Source organism: Argopecten irradians, chromosome 13 (genome assembly GCF_041381155.1).
Source record: "Argopecten irradians isolate NY chromosome 13, Ai_NY, whole genome shotgun sequence".
Classification (NCBI taxonomy): Eukaryota; Metazoa; Mollusca; class Bivalvia; order Pectinida; family Pectinidae; genus Argopecten; species Argopecten irradians.
The window spans coordinates 5779322-5796380 of record NC_091146.1 but is presented as its reverse complement, the minus strand read 5'-3'; the positions used below and the strand labels follow the sequence as shown (position 1 = coordinate 5796380).

Here is a 17059-nt window from a genome sequence, read left to right as displayed (position 1 = left end):
ACCATTAGGAACCTGTATAAACATGATTTCTTGAAATGTATCGTCAAAATCCCCTATAAACCTGCTTTATTGAACACAATATACCATCACAATCTTACACGAACATACTTTATTGAACACAGACTTTGCCATCGCAATCTTACACGAACATACTTTATATATAATTATTGAACACAGACTTTGCCATCGCAATCTTACATGAACATACTTTATTGAACACATACTTTGCCATCGCAATCCTGTTGTTTCTTGATTGGCATACATTATAGTATGTAAGGAATCACGTTGCGTGATTGCTAGAAATGTTACAGAACTGTCGGACTGTAGGTGAGTTCGTTTTGACTGGCGTTACAAAATTAGATTGTCTACTATATCAGTTATCTTGTCATCATATCATCAGTAAGTTGGAAAAGAGTTCAAGATCGCACAATGCACTAGTGGTGTATTTATAGGAGTTTAAATGTCGAACATGATATCGACTGTACGTTTTTTACATGTGTTATGAAACCACACACTCGCATATTGTTATTGAAATAAAACGATTCCAATAGTTGGCATTATCAACAATCACGTGTCAATATTTAATCTCGATATATTTCTTCTTGTCCTTCTCCGGTAATGGCATATACTTGTCGTGTTTTAATAGTTGTAATGTAGGGACTCGCTTGCAGTGATACAAAAACACGTCTGTCTTCTTTCATCATTTATTTCAACTGCTACAGGTACATAAGAATTTCCGGTGATGGCCGAACACATATTCCGGAATAGTACAAAATAACATACAAAGACATTAAAATTCCGGATACACACTTGATGGTCAATAAAATATATATTTGAGAAACACATATATATAACATAATAAAAACTTGCAAATTAATGTATTATCATTAGAGACGTTCTCACTATTTACAACATACGTATCCCTATACAGTCTGTCACGACTAACACCGTAATCCACAACGTCACTTACGTGTAATAACAATATGTCAATGAAGCATTGTATAATGGTGGCTTTCAACTCTAAGGCACTTCTTGTGTTTATATACATTTGTATATGACATTGTGTAATGTAGTAGTGGTTCATTAGACTATTATCATGATACTGATATATCAACCCGTCATTCATCTCTTGTCCGAGTTGTAAATCTCAATCATGTGTTTTAATACCATGATATAATTGACCGAATTTGCTGCGGTATCATGAATACTTATTTCTACCACAATACTTCGTGTTATTCCACTCTCAGGCCATTAGTTAAACAGCACGGCTGTTGATTAATAATTTGTTTATACCACACGTGGTATAAACCCTGTACGCATTCTGATTGGCTGAGACGGCGAACTTTGACCGGAAATACTTTTTAAACACGTGATTCAATAGCACGTGCTGGTGTTTACCCTTACTCGTCTGTTCGATAATCACAACAATGGCGGAATTGGACGAAGATGGTCTCCCTGTTGTCGGTGTTGGCCACATAATCAAGCTTGTCGGTGGTCAAAGGGATGCCATTATGGCAATTTCTACAAAAGAGGCCCAAAGGCCTTTGGTCATCTGACTCATGGCACAAAAACAACAAAGTCACAGGTGGTCATATATTGACGGAGCCAAGGAACAAATTTGATGTCGTACCGTCGTGTCCTGGACAAGACCCGTCAATCAACGAACGACACAGTCGTCGTTTTTCTTAATACCAGTAAGAGTTTAACTATGCCAGTTTCTTCTAAACTTACATTTTGTATGTCTAAAACACAAACTCCATCGTCGTTAGGCCTACCTGTACATGGAAATGAAGATACTCATGACATTGCGTCTGACGATCGCGATTCACTGGACGATTTCGATGTCGCTGGATTTATAGACCAAGAGGTAAACTAAAATACTAGAAAGAAAACCGATAGTGATGTAAATAATAGAATTTAAAAAGGTAATGGAGGTAATTCGTTGTTAACAAAAAAAAATGTTAAAACGGGAGGGCAAGGGGAATCAACCCAAAAAGGCAGAAGCTATCTCAGACACTGATATCGACAAATTATACGAAACTGGGCAACTTGATACAAAAAATCCAGAAACGTTACTCCGAACGGTTTGGCTGTTAACTACTGTTCATTTTGGCATGAGGGGGTGACAGAACATCGCGATATGAAGTGGGGAGATGTCAAGTTATGTCGTGATACTAAAGATCATGAGTATGTAGAATTTAACGAGAGGCAAACCAAACCAAACCTGGGTCAAATCCCAAAAATGTAAGAGTCGTCCCTCCCCGTGCCTGGGTTACCCCCCGAGAACCCGACTCGCTGTCCAGTCGCCAACTACAAAATGAATAAATCTCGTCGGCCACCCACCTACTGTAACACTGACGATCCATTTTATATAGCAACAAATACCAACACAGAAAAATCCAAAAGGTGGTATAAATGCCAACCGGTTGGTGTTAAGCTAGGAAGCTTCATGCGCAACATGGCAGAGAATGCCGGTAAATATATACTTGGTCAATGACACTTGAAATAGGCTACGCGTGATCGAATGTTCACAACTGTTAGTGTCATATGTTGACCTTCATAATGAAATTTCAGTCACCGCGCTCTCCTACGACGTAACGCGCATACCTACAGTGTACTTCATTCTCACTTTTTTCAGTTTATCAATCAATCTATAAGAATCAATCAATCAATAAAAATGAATGTGTGTTTTCACCTGAACTTCATGACTGACAAAAAAATCAGCAGATGTTTCCGGAACCGTTGCTGTTGGGAAACACTTAACTAATCACAGTGCAAGGAAGTATTTGGTTCAAAAGCTAAACGATACAGGCCTGCCTCCCTATCAGATCGTACAGGTCAGTTAGCATTCTAGTTGGTCAATATTTACAACCATCGTGCCTATGATTATATTGACCACTGCATTGGCTTTTACACACTAAATTTATTCATGGGATTTTGTTTCAATGGCACTTCACATGTAAAAAACAAATCGATGCAAAAATGTCACTTACCTTTATTATCGAAAATTAAATCCCAAACACAAAATACAAAAAAATTCCTGTTTCAGATAAGCGTACACAAGAATTTGCAGAGTGTGAACAATTACTCAACAATTAACTCTTGAAAGCCAACAACGTTCGATATCACGCGTGTTGTCAAACACATTACATCAACCTGTCACTCATGATCCATCTCTCAGTCCGTCATCCTCGTGCTTATCGGGCTCGATGACAACGTTTACACCTGGCAGAAGCTGTAAAGTCACCACTCCATTCCTGTTTGGAGGTCCGATTTACGGGGGCACCTTCAATGTGACGGTGAACAACAACACTCCCAGTCCCTCCTCTGCACCAATTAAGAAGCGCACGCGTGTCATTTACAGTGACAGTGAAACCAATTCATGAATGAACGGTTTGGCGGGAAAAACGCACTACGTAGTAAAGTTACTCCGCAGGATAATATAGTACGCGATTTTTGTTTTGTGATATTGAACTGTTTGTTAAATAATTGTTCTGATTTATTAATGATACGCGATAAAATCCTCATATTTTTTCACCCTTTTTGGAAATAAATGATATATAAAAAAATCGTATTAGTCATTTTTGCATATCAATTAGCCATGCTTTATTTCAGGTCATATCCTTGCACTACACATAAAACACGTAAACAAAAAATTAGTGTGTAAAAAAGGTCACTTGGTCCTCGACATTGCGTTTGTATTGTGGTAGAAACAGGTCACACAAACTCGTGGTTGTTGTATATGGAATTTCTTAAACTCTTGTTAGTTATTTTTCAAAAGTTACAAAAAACACTCGCTATAGCTCGTCACTTTTGAAAAATAACTAACTCGAGTTTAAGAAATTCCATATACAACAACCACTCGTTGTGTAACCTCTATTTAACCAAACCCTCATTCCATTGGTTCCGGCAGCCCTGAGGCGAAAACCTTTTAACACGGACACCATGATTGATGTGCAGTAATTTGCATGTTGATGAAATGAGAAACTTTAAATGTTTAAACAATGTAGATGACTTACATGGTTGTTCATAGGTGTGCAAAATCAGAACTGCAGCACGTGCGGTCTATGTGCCCAAGGGATAAATACATTTCAATACAATTTCACATGGGATCGAGAGTGTACAGCACATATCAACATGATTTGCCGTGCTTATTTTGTGTTTGCACATTACAGAGTTATCTGTTCTTGTGGGTAAGTATTGATTGTGACTTCATATTTTTAACACCGTAACGTCATGCTTTGTGTCAAGGGCGCGCATTTCGCTAAAAAACAATATTGACGTCACAATGGATAGTTACCCGCATGGGAGGTAACCCTCTGCAATATGCAAAGACGAAATTGGCACCAGTGGTCATGCATTCCAATTCACTCCATAGAGTATGCCCATAATGAGTATTTCAATACATTCCATACAACACAGCCTACGTATATAATGAGAATATTTATGCAATAGGGAAACTTCCAATGTTAGCCACTCCGCACTGGTTCCCTTTATTCCGAGACATCATGATGTAGCCATCCATTCCCCAGCTTGTTCCCCAACTGGAAAAAAAAATAGTATCTGATAATTATGGAGTTTTTGAAATATTTACACGACGTGGTTAAAGTACGATTTACCGTATTACAATTAGTATCCGGTTATTGTGACATCAGATTTTTGGTATATCGAAATCAACGCAGAGATCAATGTTACAATATAATGCATTTTACAGAGGAAAATATCTGTAAATGAATCTGGTTCAATAAAATCATATAAAAAAATTCACAGACGATAGTCCTTATCTATTTAGATGTAAAATTGAACACCAATCCAAGCAACCTTAGTATGTAAATAGATGAAATCAAAAGAAGATCTAGATATATTATATTTATATTTTAAGTACCATATACTCTTTATTCGCTTAGCTTTGAAGGTTCAATCTCTTTTCGAAACAAACACTAAACCTTTTCTTAAAACAATATTAACAGAAGAAAACCTATATCGATGATATGTGATGAGTTAATTTACAAAACCAAAATAATTTAAGATTTTCTCCGTAACCTATGTTAATAGTTAAGATTCATTTCGTTGTTTGCCGTCTGACGGAGTGAACTAAACGTGCGGTAATTAGAATGACGGCGAGAAAGACAAGATGACCCGCGTTATGAAATAACCATTTTTTTAAAAATAAATCGCTTAGCAGGTGATGCTTAATGTAGCATCAATGGTAAGATAATATTTTTCGCGACTATACAAAATGATAATCCTCGTTTTACATTCCCATAAAAAAAACTTACATCATCTTGGAAAGGTAATGTACGGAAGCGTATTAGGCTCACGTACGTAAATATTTTTTAGGATAGCGAAAATGTTTTACATGTATTTGGCAGCCGCTATCCTAAAAAGTATTTACGTACGTGAGCCAAGTAATGGGCCTTTAACGTTGATTTACGTGCATACATAAATGATTGTTTTCTATGGTACTTGCCTGTTCTTCATCAGCCAATAGTCGGTCCCGTTAAGAGTCCCGTACCCTACCACCAGTAAGGAATGGTCAACTGTCTGTTTACAGTTCTTGACATCTAATATCCCACTTTTATACAGCTCAAAGGACTCGTTCGCTCCATCCACTGCCACCGCTATAGGACCTATTGTCGCCACGGCTTTCTGCAGCGCGAGTTCGCTCCCCTTCTGTATAGTTCCATATCCGGTTAACGTTGCGCCCACTTTCTTCTTTTGAAATTGACATTTCCCGCCATTCTTTCAAAACATGAATATAGGTTTAATATGAATTTAAGGCAAAGCCTCAGAAGAGCGCAGCTACATGTAAAAGATAATAACATCATAACTTTATATTATCTTTAATTTTCTACGAGATACACAATAACAACGTCACTGCTGTCGTGCGATTGAGAACATACACAGTATATATTGGACCAGTACATTTATTGCGTTGTTCTTGTATATGTGTAAATTAAAACTACTTACAGTAATTTTAAAGCGTATACTGATAATACAATTAGTCTAGTAGAGAACTTTTAAATCTCGTTGGACTGATAACGAGAATTAAACATGACTGCCTACATGGAGGCGCGAGACTTTTCCCGCGGGACACAATTTCAAAGTCCAAAGGGTACTGGAATGTATTGGAATCTATATACTCACACACGTGTTATGGTTAGTAGAGCTTCGCTCTCGTAAAGAGCTGCGCTCTTATAACTTAGGCAATGTTTGCAATAAGATGGGAATTAGTATATTCTGTTGTAGTTGGCCTATGATTTACTCAAATTACGTAAAAAATCCAGAATATACGTCTATTGCATAACACCATTTAACATACATATTTACATTATATACATTAAAGCTCAGATATGAAGAAATCGCCCGTTTAACGAATTTTCACGAATAGCGACATACAAAACACTGACTGACTGTAGCATTATACAAGATCAGTTATATAATCATTTGTCGCACTGAGTAGAAGTTTGAAATTTCACACTTCTTAAATTAAATATTTCAATAACAATTGATAAAATACTACTTTTGACTATATTAGAAAGAAAGTTAAAAAGGATGCATCAAACATCATACATATCAAGTTAACCTCAATTTACCACAATAACATTAATATCGCGCTAGGTCATGCAAACCTACATTCCTATGGTATACAAAAAAAAACACAGATATGCAAATTTTTGTTGTTAAAAATGACGAATTTTGCCATATTTAGCCTCTCTGCAAATAGCGGTTTCAAGTCTTCCTTTTTCAAACGTGGGCAAACTGGTCATATCAGTTGTTTCGATAAAATTAAGGACATAAAACATGAACTATCAAGATGTTTTACATTTTAGCCCTTTCACTTTCAATACCAGGCATTTAAAAGTATAAATTATGAAAAGAAACAAGAGGCCCATGGGCCTTAACGGTCACCTGAGTTAGAATATATAATGAAACAAATAATAAAACAAATGAAAGACATAAAAACACTATATGCTCTATTGCTGGGCCTTGAAGTTGGTCAGTGATTTATAAATTTGACCTTTTTAGACTATGAAGAGTATTTGCTTCCATCAAACCTGTGAACTTAGAGGTATTTTTTGAAATTTTAATCAATTTGACCCTGTTTGGTCCTGCCCCTCTGGTCCCCCAGGGGGTCATCGAGGACGGATATGGATGTTAAAATGCTATATCTTAGGCTAATAATTCTAATCAAGTTTAACTAATTTCCTACGAAAATTGGGCAAATAATGTTCACAAATATGTTTTTCCTATATAAACTAAAGTAAACTTGACCCCTCCCCAGGGGGTAACGTAAGACCCCAAGGTCATATAATTCACAGTTTTTATAAAACACCTGAAGACCTTTCCATCTATAATTATTTGATTCTACTATATCCAGAATTTTAGAAGATTTTTGAAGTTTTAGCCTATTTGACTCTTTTTTAGCCCCGCCCCCCTACCCCCAGGGGGTCGGCCAGGACCAATGTGGATATGATATTAAAATGCTATCTCAGGCTAATAATTCTAACCAAGTTTGACTCATTTCCTATGCAAAATTCAGCAAAAAATTCTCATTAATGTGTTTTTCCTATATAAACTATAGTAAACTTGACCCCCTCCCCAAGGGGAAACAGGAGATCCCAGGGTCATATAATTTACAATTTTTATAAACAAACTTTAAGACCTTTTTATCTATAAAGTGTATTTGATTATACCATTTCCAGAATTTTAAAAGAATATTTTTGAAGTTTTAGCCTATTTGACCTTTTTTGGCCCCGCCCCTCTGCCCCCAGGGGGTCGGCCTGGACCAATATGGATATGATATTAAAATGCTATCTCAGGCTAATAATTCTAACCAAGTTTGACTCGTTTCCAATGAAAATTGAGCAAAAAATGCTCATAAATGTGTTTTCCCTATATAAACTATAGTAAACTTGACCCCCTCCCCAGGGGGAAACATGAGACCCCAGGGTCATATAATTCACAATTTTTGTAAAGGACCTTAAGACCTTTCTATTTATGAAAAGTATTTGTTTCTACCATTTCCAGAATTTCAGAAGAAGATTTTTGAAGTTTTAGCCTATTTGACCCTTTTTTAGCCCCGCCCCTCTGCCCCCAGGGGGTCGGCCAGAACCAATGTGGATATGATATTAAAATGCTATCTCAGGCTAATAATTTTAACCAAGTTTGACTCGTTTCCAATGAAAATTGAGCAAAAAATGCTCATAAATGTGTTTTCCCTATATAAACTATAGTAAACTTGACCCCCCCCCCAGGGGGAACGTGATACCCCAGGGTCATATAATTCACAATTTTTGTAAAGGACCTTAAGACCTTTCTATTTATGAAAAGTATTTGATTCTACCATTTCCAGAATTTCAGAAGAAGATTTTTGAAGTTTTAGCCTATTTGACCCCTTTTGACCCCGCCCCTAAGGCCCCTGGGGGGTCAGTCATAGAAAATTTGTTAATAGGATTAAATGGCCATCTCATACTGATAATTCTGACAACATTTGACTCATTTCCTATTACAAATGACCAAATAATGCGCAAAAAAGTGTTTTCTCAATATAAAGTATAGTAAACTTAACCCCCTCCCCAGGGGGAAACTAGAGACCCCAGGGTCATATAATTCACAATTTTTGTAAAGGACCTTAAGACCTTTCTATCTATGAAGAGTATTTGATTCTACCACATCTGTGAGTAGAGAAGAAAGATTTATGAAATTTTACTCAATTTTACCCCTTTTGGCCCCTCCCACAGCCCCCTGGGGGGTGGGGACCATATAATTCACAATTTTGATTGGCCTTATGCCTTAGAAGGTTTGTGCAAAATTTCATTGAAATTGCTTCAGCAGTTTTGGAGAAGAAGTCGAAAATGTAAATTGTTTACGGACATACGACGCACGACGGACGACGACGGACAAAAGGCGATTAGAATAGGTCACTTGAGACTTCGTCTCAGGTGACCTAAACAGTGAAGTTAAAAAGTAAGAACAAACGACCCGAATAGGTACATGTATTTATAAGCTAAATAAATGTCGCGGTATGAAAATAAAATGTTTCTTTTAAGTTGAATCGATATTTTATCAATGACATTGGTGGCATTAACATGTATGAAAGTGTGCGAAAATTGTAATATTAAAAATGTACCGAATTTGTTCCACCATTTAACTCTTGTTACTGATTGTGATAGGGCATTATCATTATATACATTATGATACAAGGGTTTAAAGTAATTAAAATTACATGTTTTCTCACCACACATAACAATGTTAGTAAACTATTTTATATGAAATATAAACATAGACATTTTACCCCAATAATTCCAACATTGGGCTATAAGGAATATATTATTAGTCAAGTCAAACTGTCAAATACAATAGAAATAAATAAATAACTTAATCAATTAATTAGGTTGCAATGATGGAGTTAAAGCTTACATTTGTATATTAAAAACCCCATAGCAGACCAATCATATCGATTAAAAGTACTCTAAATTAGCACTGCTTTTGCTTTTTGTGATTTCAAAAAAGGCTCAAAGGGCCTAAAATATTCGCGTTTATTTTTACTGGAATTAACTGCACAAATATGCCGAAATAGGTCATCATTTGTTAGATATTCTACATGTTTTATTTGTAAATCATTTGAGTAGATCTTACACTTTATGTCTAAGCCATTTCGTTAAGATTTAAAAAGTAATAGTCTTACAGTATTTAATACTTCGTTGTCATAGTAGCGAAATCAAGGCCCATAAAGTGGTCAAAATTAAGATTGTAGCCTTACTGTTGTTGTAATTCTTTTTAGCTTAACTGTATTTTATTTCAAAATAAAATGTAATTATGGTTTTTTGTTATTGGATTTTTTTTTTTTTTTTGCTTTTTTTTTGTTTTGCATGCAGCCTTTGTCATTAACAACATATTTAAAATCGAGAATAAATTCAAAAGATGGAGACAAGGGGTCCCCTTGACACATACCCATAGTACTGTTAGAAATTATAATTTCAGGCCCTTTCTGCCTTTTTAAAGGGGCAAAGTAGATAAGAAGTCTACTTAAAGCAGAAACATACCTTGATCTTTAACACTGCAAAATTTGAAAGAAATCGAAGGGTCGGCAGACCACCTTTGCCCCGATTAAATCCTAATTCCACCCAACCCTTTTTGTACTAGAGTATGGTACTTTCTGCACGAGTTACCTCCCTTTCGAAAACGTATGGTAAACGTTGGACGAAATTTAATATACATGTATGCAAATGAGTTGAACCACTGCCATGCAACACATTTGTTTTTGTATAAGATGAATTACGTGGCAGGTGGTGTGGGTGGGAATGTCAATAAAATCGGAATAACACGGAGGAAAAAAATTCCGGCATTACGAACAAAACTTAGGTACTGATATATCATAACAACCTGCAAACACTACTCAGATTTAGTGAACTATCTGGGCTTTCTTATTACGTGATGTACCAGTTTAATACTGTTTCGCTAAAGGTTTCGAAGGTTTAGGTTTCACTATAAAATATTTTTACAATATATATGGTACATGCATTAAAAAGAGTTCTCTTTCATATAAAATATTTGACCCGACTGATCCCAATTGTGGTCTACCAATGTGTACAATTGCTACACTATTGTTATCAGGTCGCGGTGACATCATTGTTTAACACGAATCCCGTTTTCAATACTATAATTGTCGCGTCAGTTAAGCTATTTTGTTTATGAGTTTAACATTTAAAAGGCGAGTCGACAGTCATTGCAATGACTTTACCTGAACGATTCCACAGCATTTCAGGTAAGACCACGTCCTGTAGTTGACGTTTTACAACACACATTGTTTTTGGTTAATATCATTGTAATCGCAATATCATATGTTGCATTCCAGGAGAACGATATAAATTTTTTTTAAGTTTTTTTTTACGTCGAGTTCCGATATTGTGGATTACACTCACAGTGATTACGTACAATTTTTCGCTACTATCTTATCTCACGGCTTTTCTCACATTGAATATATCCCCTTATATATATTATATTACAAACTTGCTGGTCATGGTATAGTCCGCTAACCCTGCCTACATGTATATTCTTAAGATTTTTAATATATTTTTTTTTTAATTAATTTATTTATTTATTTATTCATTCATATTTATTGATTAATTAATTAATTTTATTTATTTATTTATTTATTGCCTAAGCGGACTAGTCAAGATAAGTACGCTTGAAGTGTAATGTCATATACAATTCAATTAATAAGTAAGAACATGTTTATGGATGAACTAATGTACGATATACATGAATGAATGTAGACATACGTATGAATACTCACCTTTCCTGTATACGGGTAAGATGCCTGAGTATCTACGCCTTTGTTTTTTATTATGTATTCGTACGAATAAGTCATCATCCCTCCCTCACAACCATGGTTACCTACAACAATAGATAATTTCAACATTGCTATTTTGGTGAAAATATGACCAATAAATTTAAAATTATGTAAAAACGCCTTAATTGATATACACGATCAAACAAACAACCAATCAAACAATCAATCAAGCAATCAATCAATCAATCAATTAATCAGTCATATATCTTATTCCTCAAAATTGAGATACAAAGTAAATAAATGGAACGTATATCGAAATCAATGACAGTATTGCATACACTTAAAGCGTTTTCCTGACATTTTGTGACTTAACAAAATTACACTATAAATAATGTTGGAATCCCTCATTGATAAAGACGAGAAATCAATCTGATTGAAATACAGATCCTTATAACCACTCCATTCAATAGAGGATCTGAGAAAATCCGATTAAGGGTCATGTTCGGATGACCTTTATACCACGTGTAATTCAGATCAATGCACTTTCTACACGTTGCTCTGTCAATTGACAACGCCATTTTGCCCCAACATACAAAATTCGGTTAGCTTTATTGTGCTCTTTGGGCGAGATGACTACGTACACGGAAACAATTCTGACAGATTTTCAAACTATTTCGTCCCATGAAATCATCTGTCAAAATTTTGCCAGCAGCAATTTGATTGGCCATTTACAAAGGTCACCTGGACATGACCCCTAATGGGATTTTCTCAGATCCTCTTATTTCACGTAGTGATAATAAGGATCTGTATTTTAATCAGATTGACGAGAAATGGAAGTTTTATTGTTAAAAATTAGTGTACCGAGTGGTGTAGACGTTATTGCGAATATGTGTAAAATATTAATGCATTGTAAAATAAGATAAACAAGTTTTACTGCATTCTCAATAATCCAGGGGTTACTTTCATTGACGTTATATCCACCCCTGGACAGTGTCATAGAAAACTGAAGACAGTCCATGAGAAAATAACTGGCCAATCCCTTGAAAATTACAGAGAGAGAGAGAGAGAGAGAGAGAGAGAGAGAGAGAGAGAGAGAGAGAGAGAGAGAGAGAGAGAGAGAGAGAGAGAGAGCAGTATTGTTCCTATTTTTCATCTTCATACTGACCTTCAGCTTGAGAACAGTCCATTAGGTTCTGTGCGGACAATGGGATAAGCTGACCAGTCACATTGAAGTGCTGACCCTCCACGGCGCTGTTAGCGGTGAAAGCCCAGCAGGACCCACACTGAAACTGTAGACAACAACGAAACTGAAATTATTTATAGTCTTTACTATTTGGATTTATATGTGTAAAGTTTTGTTATGTAATAAAAAAAAATTACACTAAATTTTTTGAAAAAATATCATTTATGAAAAAATATTGCATACAGGCAAATGTTCTAGTTAAAAAAAAGGTTTTCGTGAAGCAAGGAATAAATTACATCTCACATGAAATTTCAATGCTAACTTAAATTGTTATGTTGAATATTTTATTGAAGGAAATCATTGTTTTGTTACAGTTTTCTTTATCAGATGAAATCATTTTTAAAACTCAATCGCGTCGCAATGGAATGAATGTATAGCTGATCATTTTGTGGAATAGATAGTTTTACGATTCGATAATTTTGATTCATGAATTCTGAAAATTACCTATGTTACAATGTACGTCATATTGAAATGTGTAAAGTGTAAAATGTGAAAATAATGTAAATTATTCAAATACATGCTTGTGTTTCAGCATTATATTAAAAATGAGTGTCAATAAATCACTTGTTTAATATGTGTTGGTTTATTTGAATGATATTTTCTTCCCATTCAAAAATTAACAAGGACATAGTCATTCAGATCCCCCGCCAATGGAGATATCAAAGCTGAAGTAAGTTTGATTGTGGAGACCTATGTGTATGGAAAAAAACACCAGGAAAAAGGAAGTCGAGCTAAAGAAAGATGGAGTATAATTCAAGTAGAGCGGGGCTGCAATTGTTGAATCAGGTATACAGCCTTGACATTTATATTAGACTATATACACAAAGATGGGTGGAGTTTTGCAAAGTAACATTTACCATTTACCATGATATTTTCAGCAATGTTTCCATGGTAACGGAAAAAGTGCAAAATCTGAAAACCTTAAAATAGCAAAAGGTACTACTAGACCATAAAAAGAATGTGTCTATGAAGTTTCGTGGAAATATCTCTGCTGGTTTTAGAGTTGTGCTCCAGAAACGATTCTCACACAAGAATCTGCCATTTTCAGCAATGTTTCCATGGTTACAGAAAAAAGTACAAAAAGTGAAAACCTTAAAATAGCAAAAGGCACTACTAGACAATAAGACCAATGTGTCTATGAAGTTTCGTGGAAATATCTCATCTGGTATTAGAGTTATGCTCCGGAAACGAACCTGGTACAAAAATATGATATTTTCAGCAATGTTTCCATTTTACGGAAAAGATGCAAAACAATGAAAACCTAAAAATAGCAAAAGGCACAACTAAACCATAAGACCAATGTGTGTATGAAGTTTCGTGAAAATATCTCTACTGGTTTTAGAGTTATACTCCGGAAACCATTCGTATGGACGGACAGACGGACGGACGGAACCCATTTGTATATCCCCCGCCAAGTTCGTTGGGCGGGGGATAAAAATAGAAGTGACAGACCTGATTGCCAACAGGTGTAACCCATCCTTTTGTTTTCCAGTTTACTTCCTTGGGTAGATCATTCACTTCAGCGTCAGCCTTCATCTCATAGTTAAAGTTCGGGCTACGATACACTGCCTCATCAAACCCATTTACAGCCGTATTGATTCCATGTCGAGGCTAAACCATGTGTAATTATTAAAAAAAATAAAAAAAAAAAAAAAATAAACCAAAAAAAACCCCAGTATTTAGTAGATTATCAGATTACAAATAAACTTTCCTATATAAATCGTTTGTGTTAAAAATATTTTTCTCTCATCAGAAATGACACTAAAAAATGAATAGTTAAGATGGTTTTAGAAATTCTCAACTTGGTTTTACAGAAAACACACACACACATAAAAAAGCATTGTCATTAAAGTAGATTTGTTATGATTCTACATGTCTACATAACATGTTCGTGTAAGCTATATATCGGTATTTATCTGGAATGTCCTGAAAATGACTTTGTGGAATTCACTAACCATCAGTAACTAAAATTGTATAGAAGAAAAATAATGGCATATACATTTTTATTGATCAACAATTTCTTTACATCAATACTAAATAAACAAATTAAATCACTAATCATTAAATATTCTCAAGACATTTATAAATAAAAGTCGCAATTCCCAAAGGACACGAATTGACGAAATGAAATGAAATCGTAACAATAAATGAGTTGTTTAGTGACCTTACCCTGACAGTGTCGCTGTGCTCATTTATACCCAGGCTAAATGTATGGAGGCCCATATCTGTTTCCTTGTTATGTTTCCGAACTTTCTCCACATTCTTAGCCCAGATTAAACGTCTGAAAATAATAAATGTACATTTCTAGGTGATTTGTATATTCATATTTAATGTTAGATTATAACGCCAATATCTCGACATTTTCATTCCCATATCAAACGTCTGGAAATAATAAATGCGCATGTCTGAGTGATCTGTATACTATTAAATATTAACTTTTCAGATCATACCTCTGAAGTCAATAAGTGAATGTGTATATTTATAAACCTTATATCTTATAGATAAGAAATTAATGTGTGTACGTGTATATTATGGGACAAGGAAGTAATTCCAACCGTGTGGACAAAACAAAATTGTCAAATTTTCGAGGCGATCTGCCTCTTTATCAAGACAAACAAAACGAACACGATTACATAATAGGATACGAACAGTAATGCGGGACAAAGTAGACAAATATTAAACTATTCAGCACAATGGAGCGCAATTTGTATATTCAAGGTTAAAAAAGGATGCCAAAATTAAACTGGAACATAATAATGATTGACCGTAATTTAATATACGCTTCAAACGCAAATTCTGATCCGTAACATATCGTAACACTTAATGTGTCTAAATACGGAGACATTTTTTAAGTGTTGGAAAAGAGTGTTGTTAGAGAATGTAGGAGTTACTTCCCTTCTCATAGATAAAAGAACATAACCGTCTCACAGGGATCCGAGTTTTTAAACTCATCAGAGTGTCCTATTTTTAGTGATATGTGGACACAATATAAATTAAATGAAAATATAATTACTTCCCAAATCCTATGTCCCCAATCAGTACATTGCACCTTACCGAATCCATTCCTCCTCTGGCTGATACGACTTTTTATACAATGCCTTAAACTTCTCCCATTCCACAGATTCCTGGTCTGTAGGCATAGACATTGTCATCGCCATGGAAACCAGCAGTACTAAAACCTGTAATGAAACAGGACAAATGACATACTCAAATAAAGGACTAAAGTATGATGTATTAAATTACACCGAAAGCAATTATTGTTTAACCACAATTTATTTAAAAATAGGTCAAATATTCAAGAATATACGCGATTCTTCTATACCGAAAATATAAACACATAGATACATTCAGTTAACGTTTCCGGATAAAAACAGTTCTATTACGCACATGTACATACTAACACAGTATAAATATATCTAATTTGTAGAGGATAACATACCGGTGTTTTAAAAAGATTTACCTTTAAACCAGACATGTTGGTCGATCTGTATTCAAAACGGTTAATACACAATGCAATAAATTATTTATTTATTTATTTGCATGTGATTGATTATAAACCACGTTGTGACCAAGTGTATTGTCACTTGTTCACGTGATAATCAGTTAACGCTAGTCACATGACCGTCATGTGATAACGCAAGGCGATAAGATGGGTAGAGATAGTACATGTTCACATATGCAAGCACAAAAGATGTATGTGTCTTTGTTTTGAACTTATAGTGTAATGATTAAAGGCTTGACAGTGAGAGAAATAGATGTAATGATTAAAGGCTTGGCAGTGTGGGAGATAGATGACAGAAGACGTCTGGTATCTTGTAACCAAATCCACGTGTTTATCAACCAGAATATGCATGTTACAACTAAAGTAATATACAAATTATGAACAAAATACGGACAACAATTCCAAATACATCTCAGGTGGTCGCTCTAATATATATATCACTTATAGATAACATTAGTTACAGAGTATTTATAAGTATATATTATAGCACAAAAGATTGGACAAAGAAGTAATTCCAACCGTGTGGATCCCGTGGCATAAAAAAAAAAAAAAAAAAAATACAGCAACAACAACAACAAAAGATAAAAACAAAACAAAACAAAAGAAAATAAAAAGTTTTAAGCTTAATCTAAGTTTTCCGTTCATGATAACATTGTCATCGGCTTACACTATATAGATCTATATATTTAATAACCATTTGTATATGATGGTTTCAGAGAAAAAAATACTCGGTACATGTAAATATATATCTATTTATCTTTTTGTGTTTGTTTAAAAGATGCATATTCTTCATTGGAAATAATTAACTGGGTCGTTTCTTCGAATAAGTTGCTAGAGTAACTTCACATGTTTTATCAATTAACCGCTGTGACATCATTATTTCGTGATAAAATGACGGCAGTCTTTATAGACATAGAATTACATGTAAGTCACATTATCTAGGGAAGGGGATTTTATCAACCCTGTCCAGTTATCAATAGTAACCAGACTTCCACCTGTTGAGGTTTAACCGAGT

At 34.9% G+C, this 17059-nt stretch overlaps 1 protein-coding gene across 1 annotated transcript; it reads right to left on the bottom strand.

The window, feature by feature from the left end:
• Nucleotides 1-2983: 2983 nt before the first annotated feature.
• LOC138306029 (cathepsin L-like) lies at nucleotides 2984-17018 on the bottom strand. The gene is made up of 8 exons (XM_069246356.1): nucleotides 16003-17018; nucleotides 15597-15721; nucleotides 14712-14823; nucleotides 13995-14153; nucleotides 12465-12588; nucleotides 11303-11403; nucleotides 5471-5742; nucleotides 2984-4544 (listed from the first exon to the last, which is right to left on the bottom strand). Exons 1-8 carry the CDS (start codon nucleotides 16015-16017, stop codon nucleotides 4445-4447), a joined length of 1008 nt encoding a protein of 335 aa, XP_069102457.1. The 5' UTR covers nucleotides 16018-17018; the 3' UTR covers nucleotides 2984-4444.
• Between the last annotated feature and the right edge of the window lie 41 nt (nucleotides 17019-17059).

Coding starts and splice junctions, on each gene's coding strand:
- LOC138306029 (XM_069246356.1), bottom strand. Junction 14,824..15,596: donor CCAGAGGAGGAATGGATTCG/GTAAGGTGCAAT, acceptor TATTATTTTCAG/ACGTTTAATCTGGGCTAAGA. Junction 11,404..12,464: donor GGACTGTTCTCAAGCTGAAG/GTCAGTATGAAG, acceptor CTATTGTTGTAG/GTAACCATGGTTGTGAGGGA.